Raw genomic sequence first — 20,827 nt, 5'->3', positions numbered from 1 at the left:
AGAGTCACGTGACTTTCTGCTGCGTCTCCTGCAGCAACAGTAAACTTGTTTTGAAGAGTCCGATGAACGAAGTCCAGGATCAGTCGTTCAGTCTGGAAGTGACTGACAGCAGGACAGGAAGTGAGTGACGGGCCTGTCCAGATGTTTCTGGGCGGAGCCACAGCTGATATCCAGATTGATTGTTTAGAAAATGATTTTATTTCAAAGAATAAGTTGAATTAATTTCTGTCTGTGATTTTTCAGTCGTGGTTTTATTTGATGGTTCTGCTGCGTTTGACCTTTTTGACCTCAAGAACCAGAGACACCAGAGGCCACGTGGTCAGGTTCTGATCCAGACTGAAGGTGACTCTGAAGATCTGAGAATTCATCTTTCAAACCACTGTAAAGCATTCATGTTTCATAAAGCTTTGATTACTGCCAGACGTGTGAAGTAACAGAGTACAAATACTCAGTTACTCTCCTTCAGTACATGTTTCCTGTCTGTGTACTCTGAGTATCTGTGTGACTTCTCCTCTCTACATGTGAACTTTCTCCTCCTCACAGCTTCAGAACAGCCTCGTTACTTTAGTTTGATGCATCTGAGGTAAATTCTGGATTCTTGTTATTTCCCAGCATCAGCAGACTGATGTGGACCAATCAGAGCACATCACGCACGGCAGACGCAGCGAGACGAGACAAAGACGTAAAAGCCGTAAGAAGGCGTAAACAGACAGAGAGGGAGACTGGAATGTGGAGAAAAGGCGTGTTAGTGTCTCGTATCTGCAGAGAGTTTCTGATTTTCTCTCTTTGTTGCTGCTCGGGACGCTTTACCAACCCAACATGTGTCTATTTGACGTCCTGGGAATGAGACTCAACAATCAACTGTAGACACACAATGAGTGGAACTGCCGGAGTTTCCCTTTAACTTTTGTGACTTTTGATTTATTTTTTTGCTTTAATGATGAAATTATATTTTCTTTGTACATTTTTCCTCTGTGACTGTTCATCCAATCAGACACCAGAGAGTGTTTACATGAAACCTGAAGACTGTTTCCTTCAACGACAAATTAAATCATCATTTATAATAAAGAAGAGAAAATCACACAGAGAGTCTGAACAGTCCATCGAGGTGTTACTTTAACCTTTAACAAGCTGGTTCCTGTCAATCAAACTGTGAGGGGGCGGGACTTCTGTCTGTGTGGAGACATTGTTACATCATCACTGCTGACAAAGCGATAAGTGTTATTGATTTATTGATTTCTTTGTAAATATGAGGATGAAGATGTTTCCTTGTTATGCTGAACTGTTGATTTGTTGTTAAAGCAGCTTTGTTTAGTTTTATAGAAGAAATTCAAACTGAGAAGTTTGATATTTACAATATTAACGAGGTAATAATACAAACTGTGTCCATCAGTGAGTAAACGAACAAGGTCCAGAACACTGTGTGAAGACAGAGAGGTGGCAGGGTCCGCCACATACAAACACAGTAATGCAGTATAAAGTGTGTTTAGTCCTTTAAAAGTTTGTTTGTTCAGTCATGAAGATCTTTCTCTGCTGATTAACATTTCTTCACTAAAACTACAGACTGCTCCTTTAACAATGTCTTCATTCTGTCACCAGATTAAACCGTCTGCACAAGCTAGAGCCTTTAAAAACATCAAATTCATTAAATGTTTCCACTACAGGTTATATATGTGTTGGTGAATGTTGTATAAATGTATTTTTTCTTCCCACTTGTTGACTCGTGTTTTTAAACACTGCAGTGAAAAACTGTCTGACAGCGAGAGAACAAAACCACCAGCTTGAGTTTAAAGGAGCATTATGTAGAAATCCAAACCCAGAATATTCATATTTACAGTATTATGAGGTAATAATACAACTCATACACTATATTGCCAAAAGTATTCATTCCCCCATCCAAACAATTGAAATCAGGTGTTCCAATCACTTCCATGGCCACAGGTGTATAAAAGCATGCAGACTGTTTCTACAAACATGTGAAAGAATGTGTCGCTCTCAGGAGCTCAGTGGATTCCAGCGTGGTGCTGTGATAGGATGCCACCTGTGCAACAAGTCCAGTCGTGACATTTCCCCGCTTCTATATATTCCACAGTCAACAAAGTGGAAGCGATTGGCAACGACAGCAACTCAGCGATGAAGTGGTCGGTCACGTAACCTGACGGAGCGGGTCAGCAGATGCTGAGGAGGAGAGTGCTCAGAGGTCGCTAAACTTTCTGCAGAGTCCATCGCTACAGACCTCCAAACTTCATGTGGCCTTCAGATTAGCTCCAGAACAGCAGAGAGCTTCATGGAATGGGTTTCCATGACAGAGCAGCTGCATCCAAGCCAAACATCAGCAAGTGCAATGTAAAGCGTCAGATGCAGTGGTGTAAAGCACGCTGACACTGGACTCTAGAGCAGCGGAGACGTGTTCTCTGGAGAGATGAATCACGCTTCTACATCTGACAATCTGATGGATGAGTCTGGGTTTGATGGTTGCCAGGAGAACGGTTCTTGTCTGACTGCATTGTACCAAGTGTAAAGTTTGGTGGAGGGGGATTCTGGTGTGGGGTTGTTTTCAGGAGCTGGACTCGGCTCCTTAGTTCCAGTGAAAGGAACTCTGAATGCTTCAGCATACCAAGAGATGTTGGACAATTCCAGCTCCCAACTCTGTGGGAACAGTTTGGGGATGGCTCCTTCCTGTTCAACATGACTGTGCACCAGTGCACAAAGCAGCTCCATAAAGACATGATGAGAGAGTTTGGTGTGGATGAACTTGACTGGCCTGCACAGAGTCCTGACCTCAACCTGATAGAACACCTTTGGGATGAATTAGAGCGGAGACTGAGAGCCAGGCCTTCCTGTCCAACATCAGTGTGTGACCTCACAGATGTGTTTCTGTTCATGTCATTTCAGTTCATGTGTGAGTCAAAGCAGGTGAGAGAATACTTTTGTAAATATAGTGTATCTCCTGTTTGTGTTTCTGCCTGATGCTGCAACTACATGTTCTTTATCATCAGTGAAGTTCTGCCTCCATCTAGTGGCAGGAGCAGGACGTCACGTCACATATGGAGGATGTTCAGCTGCCTAAATACTCAGAAGGGAACAAGAAACCACGAGAGAACAAAGTGGACTGAACCCAGTAAAACACACCGACAGCTGCTGGTGGAGCACAAACCTGTTACATTACAGAACAAGACAAAAACTTAAAACCATTAAGATCTGAGTATTCTTTTTATTTCATTGGCTTTAAAAGTTCACATTGACTTCGAGCAGTTCTGTGTTTCATCTGACGTCTTTAAAAACAGAATCAGCATCTGTCAGTCTGAATGTTCACAGTTAAAGTCCACTTATTAAAAACAACACAACAGAACTTGTCATTTAAAGATTACATACATCATGTGAGACAGTAAAACAGCCACTTTCACACACTTTCACACACCACTTTCTTGATTTAGCTTCAGCTGAAGTTCAGCTCTCTGTAGAGGTGAGAATCCACCTCACAGAGAGCAGCGATCAGGGCTGAGCTGGCTTCATTTCCCTTTCTTCGCACTGTGTCGATCACGTCTCTCGCTCTATCTGCTCGGACTCTGTCTTGTCTTCTGAAATTCTGCATTTCTTCATCACTTATAATTCTACGACTAAGAAGTTCATCCAGGAGCTGGTTCAGGACAGCTCCAGACACTCCTCTTACAAACTCTTTCCTAACAGAGAACAGCCTCTCCACTGCTGGGACCCAGTCCACTGCTGGGACCCTGTCCACTGCTGGGACCCTGTCCACTGCTGGGACTCTGTCCTCTGCTGGGACCCTGTCCGCTGCTGGGACCCTGTCCACTGCTGGGACCCAGCAGTGGTCCACTGCTGGGACCCTGTCCTCTGCTGGGACCCGGTCCTCTGCTGGGACCCGGTCCACTGCTGGGACCCGGTCCACTGCTGGGACCCTGTCCACTGCTGGGACCCGGTCCTCTGCTGGGACCCGGTCCACTGCTGGGACCCGGTCCACTGCTGGGACCCTGTCCACTGCTGGGACCCTGTCCTCTGCTGGGATCCGGTCCACTGCTGGGACCCGGTCCACTGCTGGGACCCTGTCCACTGCTGGGACCCTGTCCTCTGCTGGGATCCGGTCCACTGCTGGGACCCGGTCCACTGCTGGGACCCTGTCCACTGCTGGGACCCGGTCCACTGCTGGGACCCGGTCCACTGCTGGGACCCTGTCCTCTGGTTTCCTCTGTGGAGTTTCCCATCTTAAACCTGGAAGAAAAAACAGAAAAACAGAAAAAAGACTTTTGTTTAATAACAATCACTTTTGTTCATTGATTTAAAGGGAATATAGTGGATTAAAGTGAATAATCAGTAGTCGTGGCTGTTGGCAGACACACGGAGCTGTACGATGACACATCTGCTGCACTGAGACTGGAAAGTGAGCAGGAAGTCAGACTACCTGGTAAGTCATGGAAATACGTCTCAGCAAAGCAGAGCTCTGATCCATCTGAACTCTGAACTCTGTTTGCTTGTCGTCTGGCCGACAGACCTGACGCAGCACGAGTTCAGGCTTTTTACAAGATGACATTATGATGTTGTGATGCTGATCACAGAGAAACCTCTTTGTTCTGGGTTCAGACTGACGTGGTGAGACAGATTCATTCAGTCTACATCTACCTGCTGCTCACAGTTACTTTTTATTGATTTTAAAACACCTATTGAGAACCGCAGCACGAGACGCTGAACCTCACCAGGCTGGGTGCCGTGTGAGTGACACCAAGAAAATGTATTAATGCTACAATCAAAGTGGAGCGAGTGACATGAGGTGAATATTCTCCTCATGTTGGACTGTGTTGTTCCTGTGTTGTAACATCAGCATGTCTTTGTTCGTTTCTTGCTGCTGTCAAACAGACAGAAACGTCCTCCAGCTCATTGTTTCATCCTGTTATTGATACTGTATGAACTATTAATGTTAATACTTAATTTAAAAACATGCTGACATGATTTCTGACAGTAAACGATTGTGGCATATTGTCTGGCTCTTGCTTGGCTCAAGTCTTACTGTCTGAAAGAACACAATGTGATTCTTACAACAGTGCTACATCTATAAATACTGATGTGAAGTATGGAGCTCCCCAGGGCTCTGTACTGGGCCCTTTGCTCTTCTTTTATATTATTATCACCTCTTGGCCAAATTATTCAGAGTTATAGAATACTTTTGTGAGTTTGATTTTGGGCTGTACATGAGGAAACTTTTGTTGTGGTACAACAGATAAAGATTGATGTATTGAGACGCCCTGTTAACAGGTTAGAGCAGCCACACTGGATGTATGAGTTGTGCTTCTCATGCATGTGTCAGGCTGCTGCGTCAGTTCATCTAGAAATTTGTAGTCTTTGCTATTTTTACCACAACTAGTGGTTTGCGGCAAAATTAGACCTGAAAGCGACCTGTTGACAGTCATACTGACATCACACCAGAGTCTCACAGACATGAAGAGAGTAAACACAACTGCTGAGGGGAGTTTCTCTCCAGCACCATCTTTTTGTTTCCCTCCTTCGCTCACAGTCCCCTACATGGACTCCACGCCTGCCGTGGACAGTGTTAACCTCCCTGCATCTAATGTTAGAGGTGTTGGAAGGTATTGAGGCGTCCGGCTGGACTCAAAAATGCAGCTTTCCTACGAGGGTGAATAGGACAGCTATGGGAAGATGTTTGCTTTTGCATATCACACCTGTTGACATGCCAGCACGTGTTTCACCTTCTTTCACCTCATGCACAGTCTGAAATGTTAAGTGTTGTATGATTGAATAATATGCAACTTTGACTGTGTCACAACCTTTAATAATGACCTACCTGTTGGCTCTGAGTTGTTGTCTGATAGTTTCTCCACCAGATCATTCTGATTCATCTCCACCAAAATCATTCTGGTCACTGTAATAATGTTGTCTCTGTAGGTCTGCTCCATCAGATCCACTGTGTGCATCCTGTCTGCATACTCCAGTTGACTTGCTGGGATTGGTTGGAAGTCTTCCAGGATGTCAGATTGCTGCAGGTACCACTTGAATTTCCAGAAGTGTTTCTCTTCCAAGTCCTCCAAAACTTTCAAGATGATCATTTTAGGTGTCGCCATCTTTACACCTGTCAGGATACAGAAGATTGTTTTTGGGGCTAAACAAGATTAAAACTCATGTTTTCAAAAGAGCGCCGCCTTCAACGCAGCCCCGCGACTACTTTCACCTTCATGAGTGAAGTTCTCCACTCGTGTATCGAATCCAGACCTACAAAACAGTCGGCCATGTTGAATTTGGTGCTCATACTTGCATGTGTCAGACTTTAAAGATGCATTTTATGAGATCTGGTCATAATTATAGTTCAAAACATTTTAAAAAAATGAATTAATCTTTTAACAGTTTATTTTTTATGCATCAAACAACAAAACAAACTTGTTCCTCTGAAGCTAAAGTCGCATCTCAACTGATATTTTTGTTTATTTTTCCATAAATGTCAGAACATTAAAGGTTGTTTGTGTAGACAATAACTGATATGACACCTGTCAGCTTCACTCACAGGTAGGTTACAGGTGTATCCCATATATAAATTAAATGATTAAAAGGGTTTGAACTGAACACTGAGAGGGAGGAAACGCTGCTCCTGATCGTTTGCTGGCTGTTAATCACCAACATGTGTTTATATGTGTGAGACTCTCCTGAAGAAGGATCAATACTGACGATCGTCCTGCTGATTAACTCAATATCAATGTTCACTTCTGGAACAGAAACATTCATACTGTATAAACTATTAATGTTAATACTTAATTTAAAAACATGCTGACATGATTTCTGACAGTAAACGATTGTGGCATATTGTCTGGCTCTTGCTTGGCTCAAGTCTTACTGTCTGAAAGAACACAATGTGATTCTTACAACAGTGCTACATCTATAAATACTGATGTGAAGTATGGAGCTCCCCAGGGCTCTGTACTGGGCCCTTTGCTCTTCTTTTATATTATTATCACCTCTTGGCCAAATTATTCAGAGTTATAGAATACTTTTGTGAGTTTGATTTTGGGCTGTACATGAGGAAACTTTTGTTGTGGTACAACAGATAAAGATTGATGTATTGAGACGCCCTGTTAACAGGTTAGAGCAGCCACACTGGATGTATGAGTTGTGCTTCTCATGCATGTGTCAGGCTGCTGCGTCAGTTCATCTAGAAATATGTAGTCTTTGCTATTTTTACCACAACTAGTGGTTTGCGGCAAAATTAGACCTGAAAGCGACCTGTTGACAGTCATACTGACATCACACCAGAGTCTCACAGACATGAAGAGAGTAAACACAACTGCTGAGGGGAGTTTCTCTCCAGCACCATCTTTTTGTTTCCCTCCTTCGCTCACAGTCCCCTACATCAACTCCACGCCTGCCGTGGACAGTGTTAACCTCCCTGCATCTAATGTTAGAGGTGTTGGAAGGTATTGAGGCGTCCGGCTGGACTCAAAAATGCAGCTTTCCTACGAGGGTGAATAGGACAGCTATGGGAAGATGTTTGCTTTTGCATATCACACCTGTTGACATGCCAGCACGTGTTCCACCTTCTTTCACCTCATGCACAGTCTGAAATGTTAAGTGATGTATGATTGAATAATATGCAACTTTGACTGTGTCACAACCTTTAATAATGACCTACCTGTTGGCTCTGAGTTGTTGTCTGATAGTTTCTCCACCAGATCATTCTGATTCATCTTCACCAAAATCATTCTGGTCACTGTAATAATGTTGTCTCTGTAGGTCTGCTCCATCAGATCCACTGTGTGCATCCTGTCTGCATACTCCAGTCGACGCGCTGGGATTGGTCGGACGTCTTCCAGCTTGTTAAATTCCTTCAGGTACCACTTGAATTTCCAGAAGTCGTTCTCTCCCAAGTCCTCCAAAACTTCCAAGATGATCATTTTAGGTGTCGCCATCTTTACACCTGTCAGGATACAGAAGATTGTTTTTGGGGCTAAACAAGATTAAAACTCATGTTTTCAAAAGAGCGCCGCCTTCAACGCAGCCCCGCGACTACTTTCACCTTCATGAGTGAAGTTCTCCACTCGTGTATCGAATCCAGACCTACAAAACAGTCGGCCATGTTGAATTTGGTGCTCATACTTGCATGTGTCGGACTTTAAAGATGCATTTTATGAGATCTGGTCATAATTATAGTTCAAAACATTTAAAAAAATTAATTAATCTTTTAACAGTTTATTTTTTATGCATCAAACAACAAAACAAACTTGTTCCTCTGAAACTGAAGTCGCATCTCAACTGATATTTTTGTTTATTTTTCGATAAATGTCAGAACATTAAAGGTTGTTTGTGTAGACAATAACTGATATGACACCTGAACCGGCACCTTATCGTGGTGGAGGGGTTTGAGCACCCGAATGATCCTAGGAGCTATGTTGTCCGGGGCTTAATGCCCCTGGTAGGGTCTCCCAAGGCAAACAGGTCCTAGGTGACGGGTCAGACTAAGATCGGTTCACTCGCCCCTGATGAATATAACAAGACCAAGGACGTGCACGTCGCCCGGATCGGCGTCACCGGGGCCCCACCCTGGAGCCAGGCCTGGGGTTGGGGCTCGCAGGCGAGCGCCTGGTGGCCGGGTCTCTGCCCACGGGACCCGGCCGGGCGCAGCCCGAACGAGCAACGTGGGCCCGCCCTCCCGTGGGCTCACCACTCGCGGGAGGGTTCAGAAGGGGCCGGTGCAGAGGGATATGGGTGGCGGTCGTGGGCGGGGGCCCCGGCGGCCCAATCCCCGGATGGTGACTCTAGCCATGGGGACATGGAATGTCACCTCACTGGGGGGGAAAGAGCCTGAGCTGGTGCGGGAGGTTGAGCGGTACCGGCTAGAAATAGTCGGGCTCACCTCCACGCACAGCCTGGGCTGTGGAACCCAACTCCTTGAGAGAGGCTGGACTCTCTTCTACTCTGGAGTTGCCCGCGGCGAGAGGCGGCGAGCTGGTGTGGGCTTGCTTATAGCCCCTCAGCTCAGCCGCCATGTGTTGGAGTTCTCCCCGGTGAACGAGAGGGTCGTTTCCCTGCGCCTTCGGGTCGGGGATAGGACTCTCACCGTTGTCTCGGCTTATGGGCCGAACAGCGGTGCAGAGTACCCGGCCTTCTTGGAGTCCCTGGGAGGGGTACTGGAGAGTGCTCCAACCGGGGACTCCGTCGTTCTCCTGGGGGACTTCAACGCCCACGTGGGCAGCGACAGTGTTACCTGGAGGGGTGTGATTGGGAGGAACGGCCTCCTCGATCTGAACCCGCGTGGTGTTTTGTTACTGGACTTCTGTGCTAGTCACAGTTTGTCCATAACAAACACCATGTTCAAGCATAAGGGTGTCCATATGTGCACGTGGCACCAGGACACCCTAGGCCGGAGATCAATGATCGACTTTGTGGTCGTGTCATCTGACCTCCGGCCGTATGTCTTGGACACTCGGGTGAAAAGAGGGGCTGAGCTGTCAACTGATCACCACCTGGTGGTGAGTTGGATCCGCTGGCGGGGGAGGAAGCTGGACAGACCTGGCAGACCCAAACGTATCGTGAGGGTCTGCTGGGAACGTCTGGCAGAACCCTCTGCCAGGGAGATCTTTAACTCCCACCTCCGGGAGAGCTTTGACCAGATCCCGAGGGAGGCTGGGGACATTGAGTCCGAATGGACCATGTTCTCCACCTCCATTGTTGACGCGGCTGTCCGGAGCTGTGGCCGTAAGGTCTCCGGTGCCTGTCGCGGCGGCAATCCCCGAACCCGGTGGTGGACCCCGGAAGTAAGGGTTGCTGTCAAGCTGAAGAAGGAGTCCTACCGGGCCTGGCTGGCCCGGGGGACTCCTGAGGCAGCTGACGGGTACCGGCAGGCCAAGCGTGCGACAGCACGGGCAGTCTCGGAAGCAAAAACTCGGGTCTGGGAAGAGTTCGGGGAGGCCATGGAGGAGGACTACCGGTCGGCCTCGAAGAAATTCTGGCAAACCATCCGGCGCCTCAGGAGGGGGAAGCAGTCCTCCACCAACACTGTTTACAGTGGAGGTGGGGAGCTGTTGACCTCGACTGGGGACATCGTCGGGCGGTGGAAGGAATACTTCGAGGATCTCCTCAATCCCGCTGACACGCCTTCCATAGAGGAAGTAGAGGCTGGGGACTCAGAGGTTGACCCATCCATCACCCAAGCCGAAGTCACTGAGGTAGTCCGTAAGCTCCTCAGTGGCAGAGCACCGGGGGTGGATGAGATCCACCCTGAGTACCTCAAGTCTCTGGATGTTGTGGGGCTGTCTTGGCTGACACGTCTCTGCAGCATCGCGTGGCAGTCGGGGACAGTGCCTCTGGACTGGCAGACCGGGGTGGTGGTCCCCCTATTTAAAAAGGGGGACCGGAGGGTGTGTTCCAACTATCGGGGGATCACACTCCTCAGCCTCCCCGGGAAAGTCTATTCCAGGGTACTGGAGAGGAGAATTCGGCCGATAGTCGAACCTCGGATCCAGGAGGAACAATGCGGTTTTTGTCCTGGCCGTGGAACACTGGACCAGCTCTATACCCTCCGCAGGGTGCTCGAGGGTTCATGGGAGTTTGCCCAACCAGTCCACATGTGTTTTGTGGACTTGGAGAAGGCATTCGACCGTGTCCCTCGTGGCATACTGTGGGGGGTGCTCCGGGAGTACGGGGTCGGGGGCCCTCTGTTAAGGGCCGTACAGTCCCTGTACTGCCGGAGCAGGAGCTTGGTTCGCATTGCCGGCAGTAAGTCAGACCTGTTCCCAGTACATGTTGGACTCCGGCAGGGCTGCCCTTTGTCACCGGTTCTGTTCATTACTTTTATGGACAGAATTTCTAGGCGCAGCCACGGGCCGGAGGGGATCTGGTTCAGGAGCCAATGGATCTCATCTCTGCTTTTCGCGGATGATGTGGTCTTGTTGGCTCCTTCGAGCCGGGACCTCCAGCATGTCCTGGGGCGGTTTGCAGCCGAGTGCGAAGCGGCTGGGATGAGAATCAGCACCTCCAAATCCGAGGCCATGGTTCTCGACCGGAAAAAGGTGGCCTGCTCCCTCCAGGTGGGAGGAGAGTTCCTGCCGCAAGTGGAGGAGTTTAAGTATCTTGGGGTCTTGTTCACGAGTGAGGGAAGGATGGAGCGTGAGATTGACAGACGGATCGGTGCAGCGGCCGCAGTTTCCTCCGCAGGGTGGCAGGGCGCTCCCTTAGAGATAGGGTGAAGAGCTCTGTCACCCGGGAGGAGCTCAGAGTAGAGCCGCTGCTCCTCCACATCGAGAGGAGCCAGCTGAGGTGGCTCGGGCATCTGTTTCGGATGCCCCCGGGACGCCTCCCTCGGGAGGTGTTCCTGGCATGTTCCTCCGGGAGGAGACCCCGAGGAAGACCCAGGACACGCTGGTGTGACTATGTCGCCCAGCTGGCCTGGGAACGCCTTGGGGTCCTCCCGGAAGAGCTGGAGGCAGTATCCGGGGAGAGGGAAGTCTGGGTGTCCCTGCTCAGGCAGCTGCCCCCGCGACCCGGCCCCGGATAAGCGGATGAAAATGGATGGATGGATGGACACCTGTCAGCTTCACTCACAGGTAGGTTACAGGTGTATCCCATATATAAATTAAATGATTAAAAGGGTTTGAACTGAACACTGAGAGGGAGGAAACGCTGCTCCTGATCGTTTGCTGGCTGTTAATCACCAACATGTGTTTATATGTGTGAGACTCTCCTGAAGAAGGATCAATACTGACGATCGTCCTGCTGATTAACTCAATATCAATGTTCACTTCTGGAACAGAAACATTCATATTGTATAAAACCAGTTTCTCTTGAAGTCACAACCTCCAGAGAGATTTTTACCAGTTAGTTTCTTAATGTTGAATAGTTATTTAAATACATGTAGTTACATAAACCTCCACAGCTCAGGAGGATAAACTTTGTTCTCTTCTCTTGTCGCAGTTATTCGTTCAACCACAGGTTTAAAACTCGGTGAGCTCACAGACGCGTCAGTCCTCTTACAGACACACTGAGGATGTGAGAAACAGCTGGTGATGTCAGGAAGGTTGAAACACGTCTGTCACTGTTCAGTGCTGTCAATAAAGATCTGACTGACATCATCTCTGCAGCAGTGATCCACGTGTTCACTCCGTGTTTAATGGTTCAGTGTGAACGACTGCGGTCCAGCCAGCTGTGGTTCATGTTTGCTTGGTCAGATCAGCCGCACCTTTGTTTCCAGTGCGCAAATACACTAACATTTACGGTAATCGTCATTGTACTGTGATGTGAATGTGCTGTGGGACACAATCAGTGACATAATGCACATCACCCAGGTACCAATGGAATTGAGAACAGGTGTGTGTGTGTGTGTGTGTGTGTGTGTGTGTGTGTGCGGGAGTTGGATTGGAGGAAGACAAAAGACTGAGCAGACTGAGCATTATGAGCATCTTACTGAACAAAACCCAAATGTATTGCAGTACTTCATATTATTCATGTAAGTATTCTAGGAAGTTCTGAGTTCAGCGGTATCTGAATCTTGGATTATTTATGGAAACAATGGTTTTTTTTTTCTCACATCGTCCTTTACTTTGAAATCCGGAAGGATACCTTCAGTTTATTAGCAGGAATAATGACTGTAAAAATCTCGTATGTTTCATGGTTCTGATGTGAGACTGCAGTCTGACCCAGTCAGAGCGGGTTCAGTACGATTACCGTAAATGTTGGTGAATTTGCGCACTGGGAAAAAAGGGCGGCGAACCACGGCTGCTGGACCGCGGTTGTGGACCGGTCCGTTATAACGTGTCTGACCCGGTGTGGACGGGTCCGTTATAACGTGTCTGACCCGGTGTGGACGGGTCCGTTATAACGTGTCTGACCCGGTGCGGACGGGTCCGTTAGGACTTGAAAGCGTCTCTCCGTGTTTACTTCCGGTTTGTCTTCAGTCGGTCGTCGTCTGTCCCGAGAGAGCGCACTGACGTCACTTCCGCTCCGTCTGATCGTTAGTAAAGTTAAATGAACTCTGTCTCAGTTTTCAGTCTCATCAGAACATTAAAGTGATCAAACTCACCTGTTTGTTCCTCAACTCTGACCGCTCCCTGCGTCTGCTCACTTCCTCGTGACGTCACTGTGGAGACTCTGGTGTAATGAGTTCCTGTTCGACCAGAACTCCCTCTGAACCACTAGAACTTCAAAATAATGTTTCATCTGTCACCTGATTGGCTGACAGTTGGAGACAGTATGAACTATTTATTGGTGGATTCATAGTTCATGTGTGTAAATATTTTATAATTCTTCTATTTAATGCTCATTAAAAGAACAGTTATAACTTTGTAACTCAGTTTATTAATGTAGTTATAAATGAAATAAATGTTAATTACTGTTTTGCAGCTCTTGTCACACCACAGAGCTTCTTCATCCACTGAGAAATAATCAGTTTAAAAGCAAAACACAAACCAATCAACACATAAATGATGTGAATCAATCAGCAGTTGATGGATTGAATCATTGATCATGAGGAACAGGAAGCCTTCATTCAGCCTTCTCCTCTCCACATCTGCAGCTCTCGGTCTGTTTCCTCCTGGACTCTTGTGTTCACCTGAACAACACCTACACCTGCTGAAGACTGAATGTATGAATAGCTGCCTGATGCTGCAGCTGCATCTTCTTCATCATCAGAGAACTTCTGCCTCCATCTAGTGGCAGAACAGAGAAGCACAGTGTGACCTGCTGACCTCCGTGCTGCTGCACCTTAAACTCCTCTACAGGTGTTTCTGTCTCTCAGCTGAGCCTGGTCTGCTTCAGGTGGAGCTCTCTGGGTTTCTGGTTGTTTCCAGGATTCAGTTCAGTGATGCTGGTTGGTGGTTTTGTTCTGAACAGAGATCGAGGCGAGCTGTTCATGATGAGCATGTTAAAGCAGGACGTCACGTCACATATGGAGGATGTTCAGCCGTCTAAATACTCAGCAGGGAACAAGAAACCACGAGAGAACAAAGTGGACTGAACCCAGTAAAACACACCGACAGCTGCTGGTGGAGCACAAACCTGTTACATTAAAGAACCACAAAGATCTGAGTATTATTGCTTTCCATTTGTTTTAAAAGTTCACTTTGAGAACACTTTGACTTCGAGCAGTTCTGTTTCATCTGATGTCTCTTTTAAAAAACAGCATCAGCATCTGTCAGTCTGAATGTTGCAGACACGACTTCTGAACAGGATGGTTTTCCTTCTCAACGTCCAATCAGTGCAGTCCAAGTGTTGATCCATCAGTGTGACGCTGTCCACTTATTAAAGACAACACAACAAAACTTGTCATTTAAAGATTACAATACGTCATGTGAGACAGTAAAACAGCCAGCTGACAGATTCATCATCACACTGTCTTGTTTAGCTTCAGTTCAAGTTCAGCTGTCTGGAGAGGACAGGATCCACCTTATGGAGAGCAGCGATCAGGGCTGAGCTGGCTTCATTTCCCTTTCCTCTCACTATGTCGATCATGTCTCGTGCTCTATCTGCTCGGTCTTTTCTTCCGAAATTCTGCATTTCTTCATCATTTATAATTTTATGATGTGGATGAAGAAGTTCATCCAGCAGCTGTTTCAGAACAGCTTCAGACACTCCTTTTACAAACTCTGTCCTAACAGAGAACAGCCTCTCCACTGCTGGGACCCTGTCCACTGCTGGGACCCTGATCACTGCTGGGACCCTGTCCACTGCTGGGACCCTGATCACTGCTGGGACCCTGTCCACTGCTGGGACCCTGATCACTGCTGGGACCCTGTCCTCTGGTTTCCTCTGTGGAGTTTCCCATCTTAAACCTGGAAGACAACCACAAAAAATGATACTTGTTTAATAACGAACAATCACTTTTGATCATTGATTTAAAGGGGAAAAAGTGGATAAAATTGTATCAATAAAGTGCTCACCACCTCAATAACTTCAGTGCATCTCACACTGATCCTACAATTTTCACAGGTGTGTATGTTCCTACGCTGTCGTGCCAGCATCTCTTTTTCTCTGAGGTCTAACGATGTGTTGTGAGGTGAATTATTTTTCATATGAAGTCAATGTCAATAAAAAGAGGTGAATTCATGTTTATTCGCTCTGGGCAGCGTGAATGATGCGAACATGCTTTCTTGTAAGTTGAAAATATTGAACTCAAGTGAGGATTTGGTATCACTCTGTGTCCTGAACATCAAAGTATGGAATACTTTTGTGAGTTTGTGATTTTGGGCTGTATAAATAAAATGGCTTTGATTTGAAAAGGGGTCTAAATGTGACTTTATTGTCTGTATTGACAGCGAGACACACAGGAAAGATTGTTGGTGGGTTAGGGATGTGAATGAAACTTAGATACATTGATGTAAGCACTCATGCTGCCAGGTTAGTATATGGAAATATGAAAAGAATTATATGAGATGGAGCAAAACGTGAACGTGCCTGAATGTGAACAAGAGCTCCACATATTCATCATATTTTATTCTCTAGTTGTGTTTTACAGTCCAGACCCTGACGTCAGGCGGAGAGCTGCTGCAGGAAGGTAAAGCCTTTACCTGTCAGAGGCACGTCACGTTTCCAGATTTCTCTCTGCTCTTGGTCCCGGACCGTCAGAGTCACTTCCTTCGGGTTTGTCGTCAGGAAAACTTCAAATGTTGGATGGAAATTTGGTCCATGCTTGAAGCGAAATGGCGCACACTGAAAACCAGAGACAACATTTTCAGACCGGTTATAAAAATGTTAATGTGGTATTTTTTTTTAATTGTGATGTTTTATCATGCAGCCCAAACTGAGGTCCTGATAGTTCTGTTTATAATCATCACAAGTGTAGAAGTGACTCATCTTGCCTCAGGCTGGATTTTGAAGCCCTCAGGTTCACAGTGGACGCTGTAGCTTTGACCAAAGCTGAGATCACAGTCAGAAGAGATCTTGATGTTCACAGCGTCATCTTGTTGAGTGGCAACCTTCAGCAGCAGCACATTTATATTATGAGTTTCTGCTCAGATACTAAAATGTATTTTATAACTACAAATGTTGATCTAAAAAACAAAGTTTGCATCGTCATGTCTTCATGATATTAAAAGACAAGAGAGGATCTATAAAATGTAGTTGTGCGCTAATAAGGACTTCAGACCAGCATTCATTTTCATCATTTGACTTCCAGGCGCTCTCTCCCACTCTTTTTTAACCAGAGCAGAATCAGGCATCTTGTTTGGAGGGTTTTCCTTTTTCAGCCTCTCCACTGATCATCTGAACTGTGGTTGGATGAATGTATGGACGTCGCCATTTCACTGTGTTGCTGGTCACAGGAATCCCTCCAGTATCTCATCATCATATATTACTCGTGAGATATTTGGCGTTTAGATCCAATCATTAAAACAAAAGTTGTCTGAAACCTAATTTCATAACGAGGAAGTTGTGCTCCATGTTTTGACTGACTGTATATGAAGTGCTTTGACCATTTGCTTGAGGCGATCAAGTCACATCTTCCAACCAGATGAAATAATGGTGTCAACAAGAAAGCCAAATTATACAATTGTGAATCTGACTGACGGTAAAAACAAATGAGAAATAGTTTTACCTCGTTTACAGGGATGTTGTCCTGCAGCAGGAATACATCGAGTACTGGGTGCCCTATGCGTGGAGGGCGGAGGAAGAGCAGAACTTGGCCAACTATTGGCACTGAGATGTTCAGAAACCTTTTAATGAAATCCCAGATCAGACCAAAGGCAGAGAGGTGAGGGACCTTCACAGCCACATGAGTGTCTGTGATCTCCAGCGGCTCCAGGATGCTCATCCCATCGTCAGTGATGTGGACGACAGACAGCAGGCCATCAAAGAGCAGCGCTTTGGAAGCAAAGAGCTGTTAGACTTCTGTTTTACTGCAGGTTCATCTCTACCAAATTAATTTCTTACCTTGAGGTCAGAGACTTCAAATGGATGTTATTAACTCTGGAGCATTTAGGGATGCAGCTCATTAGACAAATTACAGTAAAACAAATCATTTCAATTCATTGTGTGACATCAAAGACAGCCATGTGTTTACCATCCTTAGTTTCACAGTGTGGCAGGTGCAGCTGACAGACAGCAGCATCTTCTGAACACTTGATATCAAACAGCATCCCTGCAGCCACCTTGCCAGCTGATTGGAGGAGGCTCTCATCCCATTGGACAGTCCTGTAAAGCAGCTCCACCTCCTGAGCCACAACAAACACCAGTCCAGTGAAAGCACACTGGAACACACCTGGACCAGGACACCTGAACCTGCAGGACACAGAAGGGCCAATTACAACAAGTTGTCAGCCTGTCGGTACATTTATGTGTTAAGTTCAGACATGCAGACACTCTGTGTTTTCAGTCATCTTGTACGTCGTGTTGACATGTTTTAATCTAATCTTCCTTCAATCTGTGAATCCATTCGTCCAGCAGACAGATCATGAATCATTCAGGTGATTGGTCACAATGCCTAATCAATCACCTGAATGAGCATGAATCATTCAGGTGATTGATCAGGCATTGTGACCTAAAACTGCACGTCAAATACCAGGAACACACAGGAAACAGAACAAGTGAACTGAGTTTGTAATGAAAAATTAAATGCACATCACCTGATATGTTGAAGTCAAAAAATAAAGAAGACAAAAAAAACGTTGTCTTAACATTTGGATATTTGATGCAGGGACAACAAAGACAAACAGGAAGGATTTTCACACATCTGCCAACCTTGCAAAGACCTGAACTGGGATGCCTGGAATCTTTCACTAGCTGATGATGCAAAACCTTTGAATATACGTTTGTATAAGATGTGAGAGCGATTTAAGTTTAGGTTATAATGAAAAATTAAATGTACATTACCTGATATGTTGAAGTCAGAATATAAAGAAGATAGGAAACTCTGAACATGTGAATATACCTTTGTATAACATGCTAGCAAGATTTAAGACAAGAGAGATTTGCTATGGGTGGAGTTACATTTGGCTTTGTTGACATCAGACAGTGCCGCCCCCTTTTTGAGGGAAGACTAAAAGAAGAAGTCCAAAGATAATTTTTCTCACTCTTCAGTCTGAAGGGCGAAAACTTTAGCATCAGTTGGCTGTCATTCATCCTTTTTGAGGGGTTGTGCCTTGAGTTGAATTTAAGTTCTGTTATTTAATATAATCTTGATTCTTTCTGAAGCCTGGAGATGAGTGATATCACTGTACATCATCTTTTCTATCAAATAATGTTTGCAGAGCATATTGTGGTGAAATTCAAGGTTTATTAATTTAAGGATGCATGTGTGTTGCTCTGCCTCATATTCACAACACTATTGGTGCCTCGTGTGAGGCTCATTATAACATCTGCTGATACGCTGTATTACAGCTTCTACCAGGCTGTAGGATAACAAAGATATAAAAACTAGACTCGTTTAGTCTTGAGAGAAGTAATGAAAACAGTAATTATTCGTTAATGAAGTGCTTGTAGAAGACAATCAGAAAATCATTGCTGAAGAAAACCTTTAGTGATATGCGCTAAACTGAAGAAGTTGACTTTAAGTTAACGTGAAAGGAGCTGACGAGGCAGAAGAATTCTGTATTTTATGTTTAAGTTACCTGTATGAAGTCTTTCCAGACTCCAACAGCTGTTCAGGCGTGAAACATGATTTCTCCTGAAATTCAAAAAAAGTTCATGAGAACACACTGAGATGGGAGCAGAAACTGAACAATGAACTCTACCAGTAATTTCCAGATGACTGCTTCACTTTCTACTCTACATGCACTCTTTGGTAATTATTTATCACTACATTATCTTTTTTCATGATGACAAAATTATTAATGTTGTTGTTAAGTTAATTGATTCTGCTCAAGTGAAGCCTGCGGGACTATGTTGGACAGCAGCTGGTAGTTTAATATCAGAAGAATGTAGGTCAGAAACATCAAATCCTGAAGGGGGTACAACTAAGGAACCTGAGTCTGATCACTGACTGGAGGAATGTTAAAGTGAAAAACTGACATTTGTATTCAGAAGCTCTCGACACACAAGCTGATGCTGCTGCTTCAACCTCTGTGGATCATCAGGACACAGCTGATCCTCTTCATCCTCACTCTCCTCTCTGCTGCCCTCAGACACGTCCAGGTCTGTCTTTGTTGTGGACGGATCTGCTGGGTGATTAGAGACATCGGATGGGGACAAGAAGACACTCAGCAGAGGTCAAACTCACTTTGGTGATCAACAATCATAAACCTTTAACAACAGTGTTAATCAAGAACTTTAACTCACATCCTCCATGTGTGTCAGGTGTAGCTCTGTTTTTTCTGTCAGCCACCCTGCAGGAGGAAACACAAATACAGCTGTTATCTCTCATGAACAGTTACAGGATCAGACTCAGTTAACGTTATATACAAAGTCAATGGGAATAAATGCAAATTCACATCTAGTAGTGCCAGGCAATGCAAACGATTTGTATGAGTTGAAAATATTCAACTCTTAGCAAAACATGTCTGTGTGTGGCAGGGATTTGTTGAGTGTTGAGTGTTGAGCTGCTCAGAGCCTCCAGCTCTGGAGGAGAGAGTTGGTGCTGTACTCCACTCCTGTTTATCAACCTGACTGCGGAGGTGACCTCCATTGTATGTGTTTATGTCTGTAATGTTGACTGCTGACTGAAGATGCAAAGAGGCTAAATGTACTTAATTTCATAAACAGTAAGGTACAATACTGGATTGTACTTGTGGTGTTAAACAGCTGAAGTCAGTTTACAGTAGGAACAGTTTCTTACTTTAAGTCTGAGGGTCCAGGTTCATCACTGAAGTCTCCAGATCTTTTTTTAGACTCGTCACAGCTGGATCCTGGAGATTCTGATCTGTGCTCCACTTCCTCCAACTTACTCATCTTCTGGACTCCAGTCTTTGTGACAGTTGAACCATCAACACCTGTAAAACTACACATATGTATACCAATACATTTAAAATACACTTACATTAAAGAAGTGATAATTTCTAGTCAAGTCATTCAGTTAGATTAGTCAGAAACAGTTGTGCTGCTTTAGGGAGCTCTCAATTAATCTGAGCAATGACGAAAATAACTAATCCCCTGAACTCAGACACTGTTCACCTGTATGAATATGATTGAATAATACAGGTCAGCTGATGGATGAGCCACTGATGAATATCAGTTTCTGACAGTGTGATTTCAGTGCTAGCCTGATCGAACACAAAGCTCCAATCTCCTCTCAAACCTTCAACTGTTGCTGAACGAAGATGCTCACTGTTTTTTAAAGAGTAAGACCTTAGAGACGAGCAAATGGACTTATCAACAGACACTGACTGCTACTCAGTATGATCCCCACAGGCTCCAGACTGCAGCATGGACAAAAAAACAACAGAGACACTTCGTTTCTGTTTTTGCACAAAATATATACATTTCAGCATTTTCATTGACTCAATGAATCAATATTTTCAAAAACTTTCAAGGATGTCAAGATCCTGTTGGATCCCTGATTAAGACACTTCATGATCAGTTTATTATCAGCCTTATATCTGCAGTATAGTGTCACAACTTTACTACAGTGTCTCACCTTAGAGTCTCAAGTCTACAGTGTGGACTCTGCAGGAAATCACACAGCAGCTTCACTCCTGAATCCTGCAGCTTGTTTTCACACAGGTCCAGCTCTCTCAGATGGGAGGGGTTGGACTTCAGTGCCGAGGCCAGAGAAGCACAGCTGATCTCTGACAACCTACAGTAACTCAATCTGAAAAAATAATTAATTATGTAGATGAAAATACATTTATAATCTGATTTGATGTGTTCAGAATTAAATGGGTCGCTCAACATTACTTTGTCCTAATCAAAGAGCAGGTGACTCCGTCGTTGTATTATTGTGGATCGTCATAAT

The 20,827-nt window shown here is 45.3% G+C and overlaps 2 protein-coding genes across 2 annotated transcripts; both read right to left on the bottom strand.

Annotated features, from left to right (window-relative positions):
- Nucleotides 1-3,194: 3,194 nt before the first annotated feature.
- On the bottom strand, nucleotides 3,195-13,087 carry LOC115570500 (uncharacterized). Its single transcript, XM_030399120.1, has 4 exons — nucleotides 13,031-13,087; nucleotides 7,649-7,933; nucleotides 5,816-6,100; nucleotides 3,195-4,230 (listed from the first exon to the last, which is right to left on the bottom strand). Exons 2-4 carry the CDS (start codon nucleotides 7,923-7,925, stop codon nucleotides 3,440-3,442), a joined length of 1,353 nt encoding a protein of 450 aa, XP_030254980.1. The 5' UTR covers nucleotides 7,926-7,933; nucleotides 13,031-13,087; the 3' UTR covers nucleotides 3,195-3,439.
- A 198-nt stretch (nucleotides 13,088-13,285) lies between these two features.
- LOC115570499 (caspase recruitment domain-containing protein 8-like) lies at nucleotides 13,286-20,558 on the bottom strand. The gene is made up of 10 exons (XM_030399119.1): nucleotides 20,510-20,558; nucleotides 19,712-19,873; nucleotides 19,216-19,262; nucleotides 18,949-19,097; nucleotides 18,549-18,604; nucleotides 17,003-17,220; nucleotides 16,538-16,803; nucleotides 15,804-15,920; nucleotides 15,513-15,654; nucleotides 13,286-14,777 (listed from the first exon to the last, which is right to left on the bottom strand). The coding sequence occupies exons 2-10, from the start codon at nucleotides 19,822-19,824 to the stop codon at nucleotides 14,353-14,355; spliced, it is 1,533 nt and encodes a 510-aa protein (XP_030254979.1). The 5' UTR covers nucleotides 19,825-19,873; nucleotides 20,510-20,558; the 3' UTR covers nucleotides 13,286-14,352.
- Nucleotides 20,559-20,827: the final 269 nt, after the last annotated feature.

The sequence above is a fragment of the Sparus aurata genome, chromosome 19, assembly GCF_900880675.1.
Source record: "Sparus aurata chromosome 19, fSpaAur1.1, whole genome shotgun sequence".
NCBI lineage: Eukaryota > Metazoa > Chordata > Actinopteri > Spariformes > Sparidae > Sparus > Sparus aurata.
The sequence above is the reverse complement of the archived record's forward strand: the minus strand, read 5'-3'. Positions and strand labels throughout refer to the sequence as shown.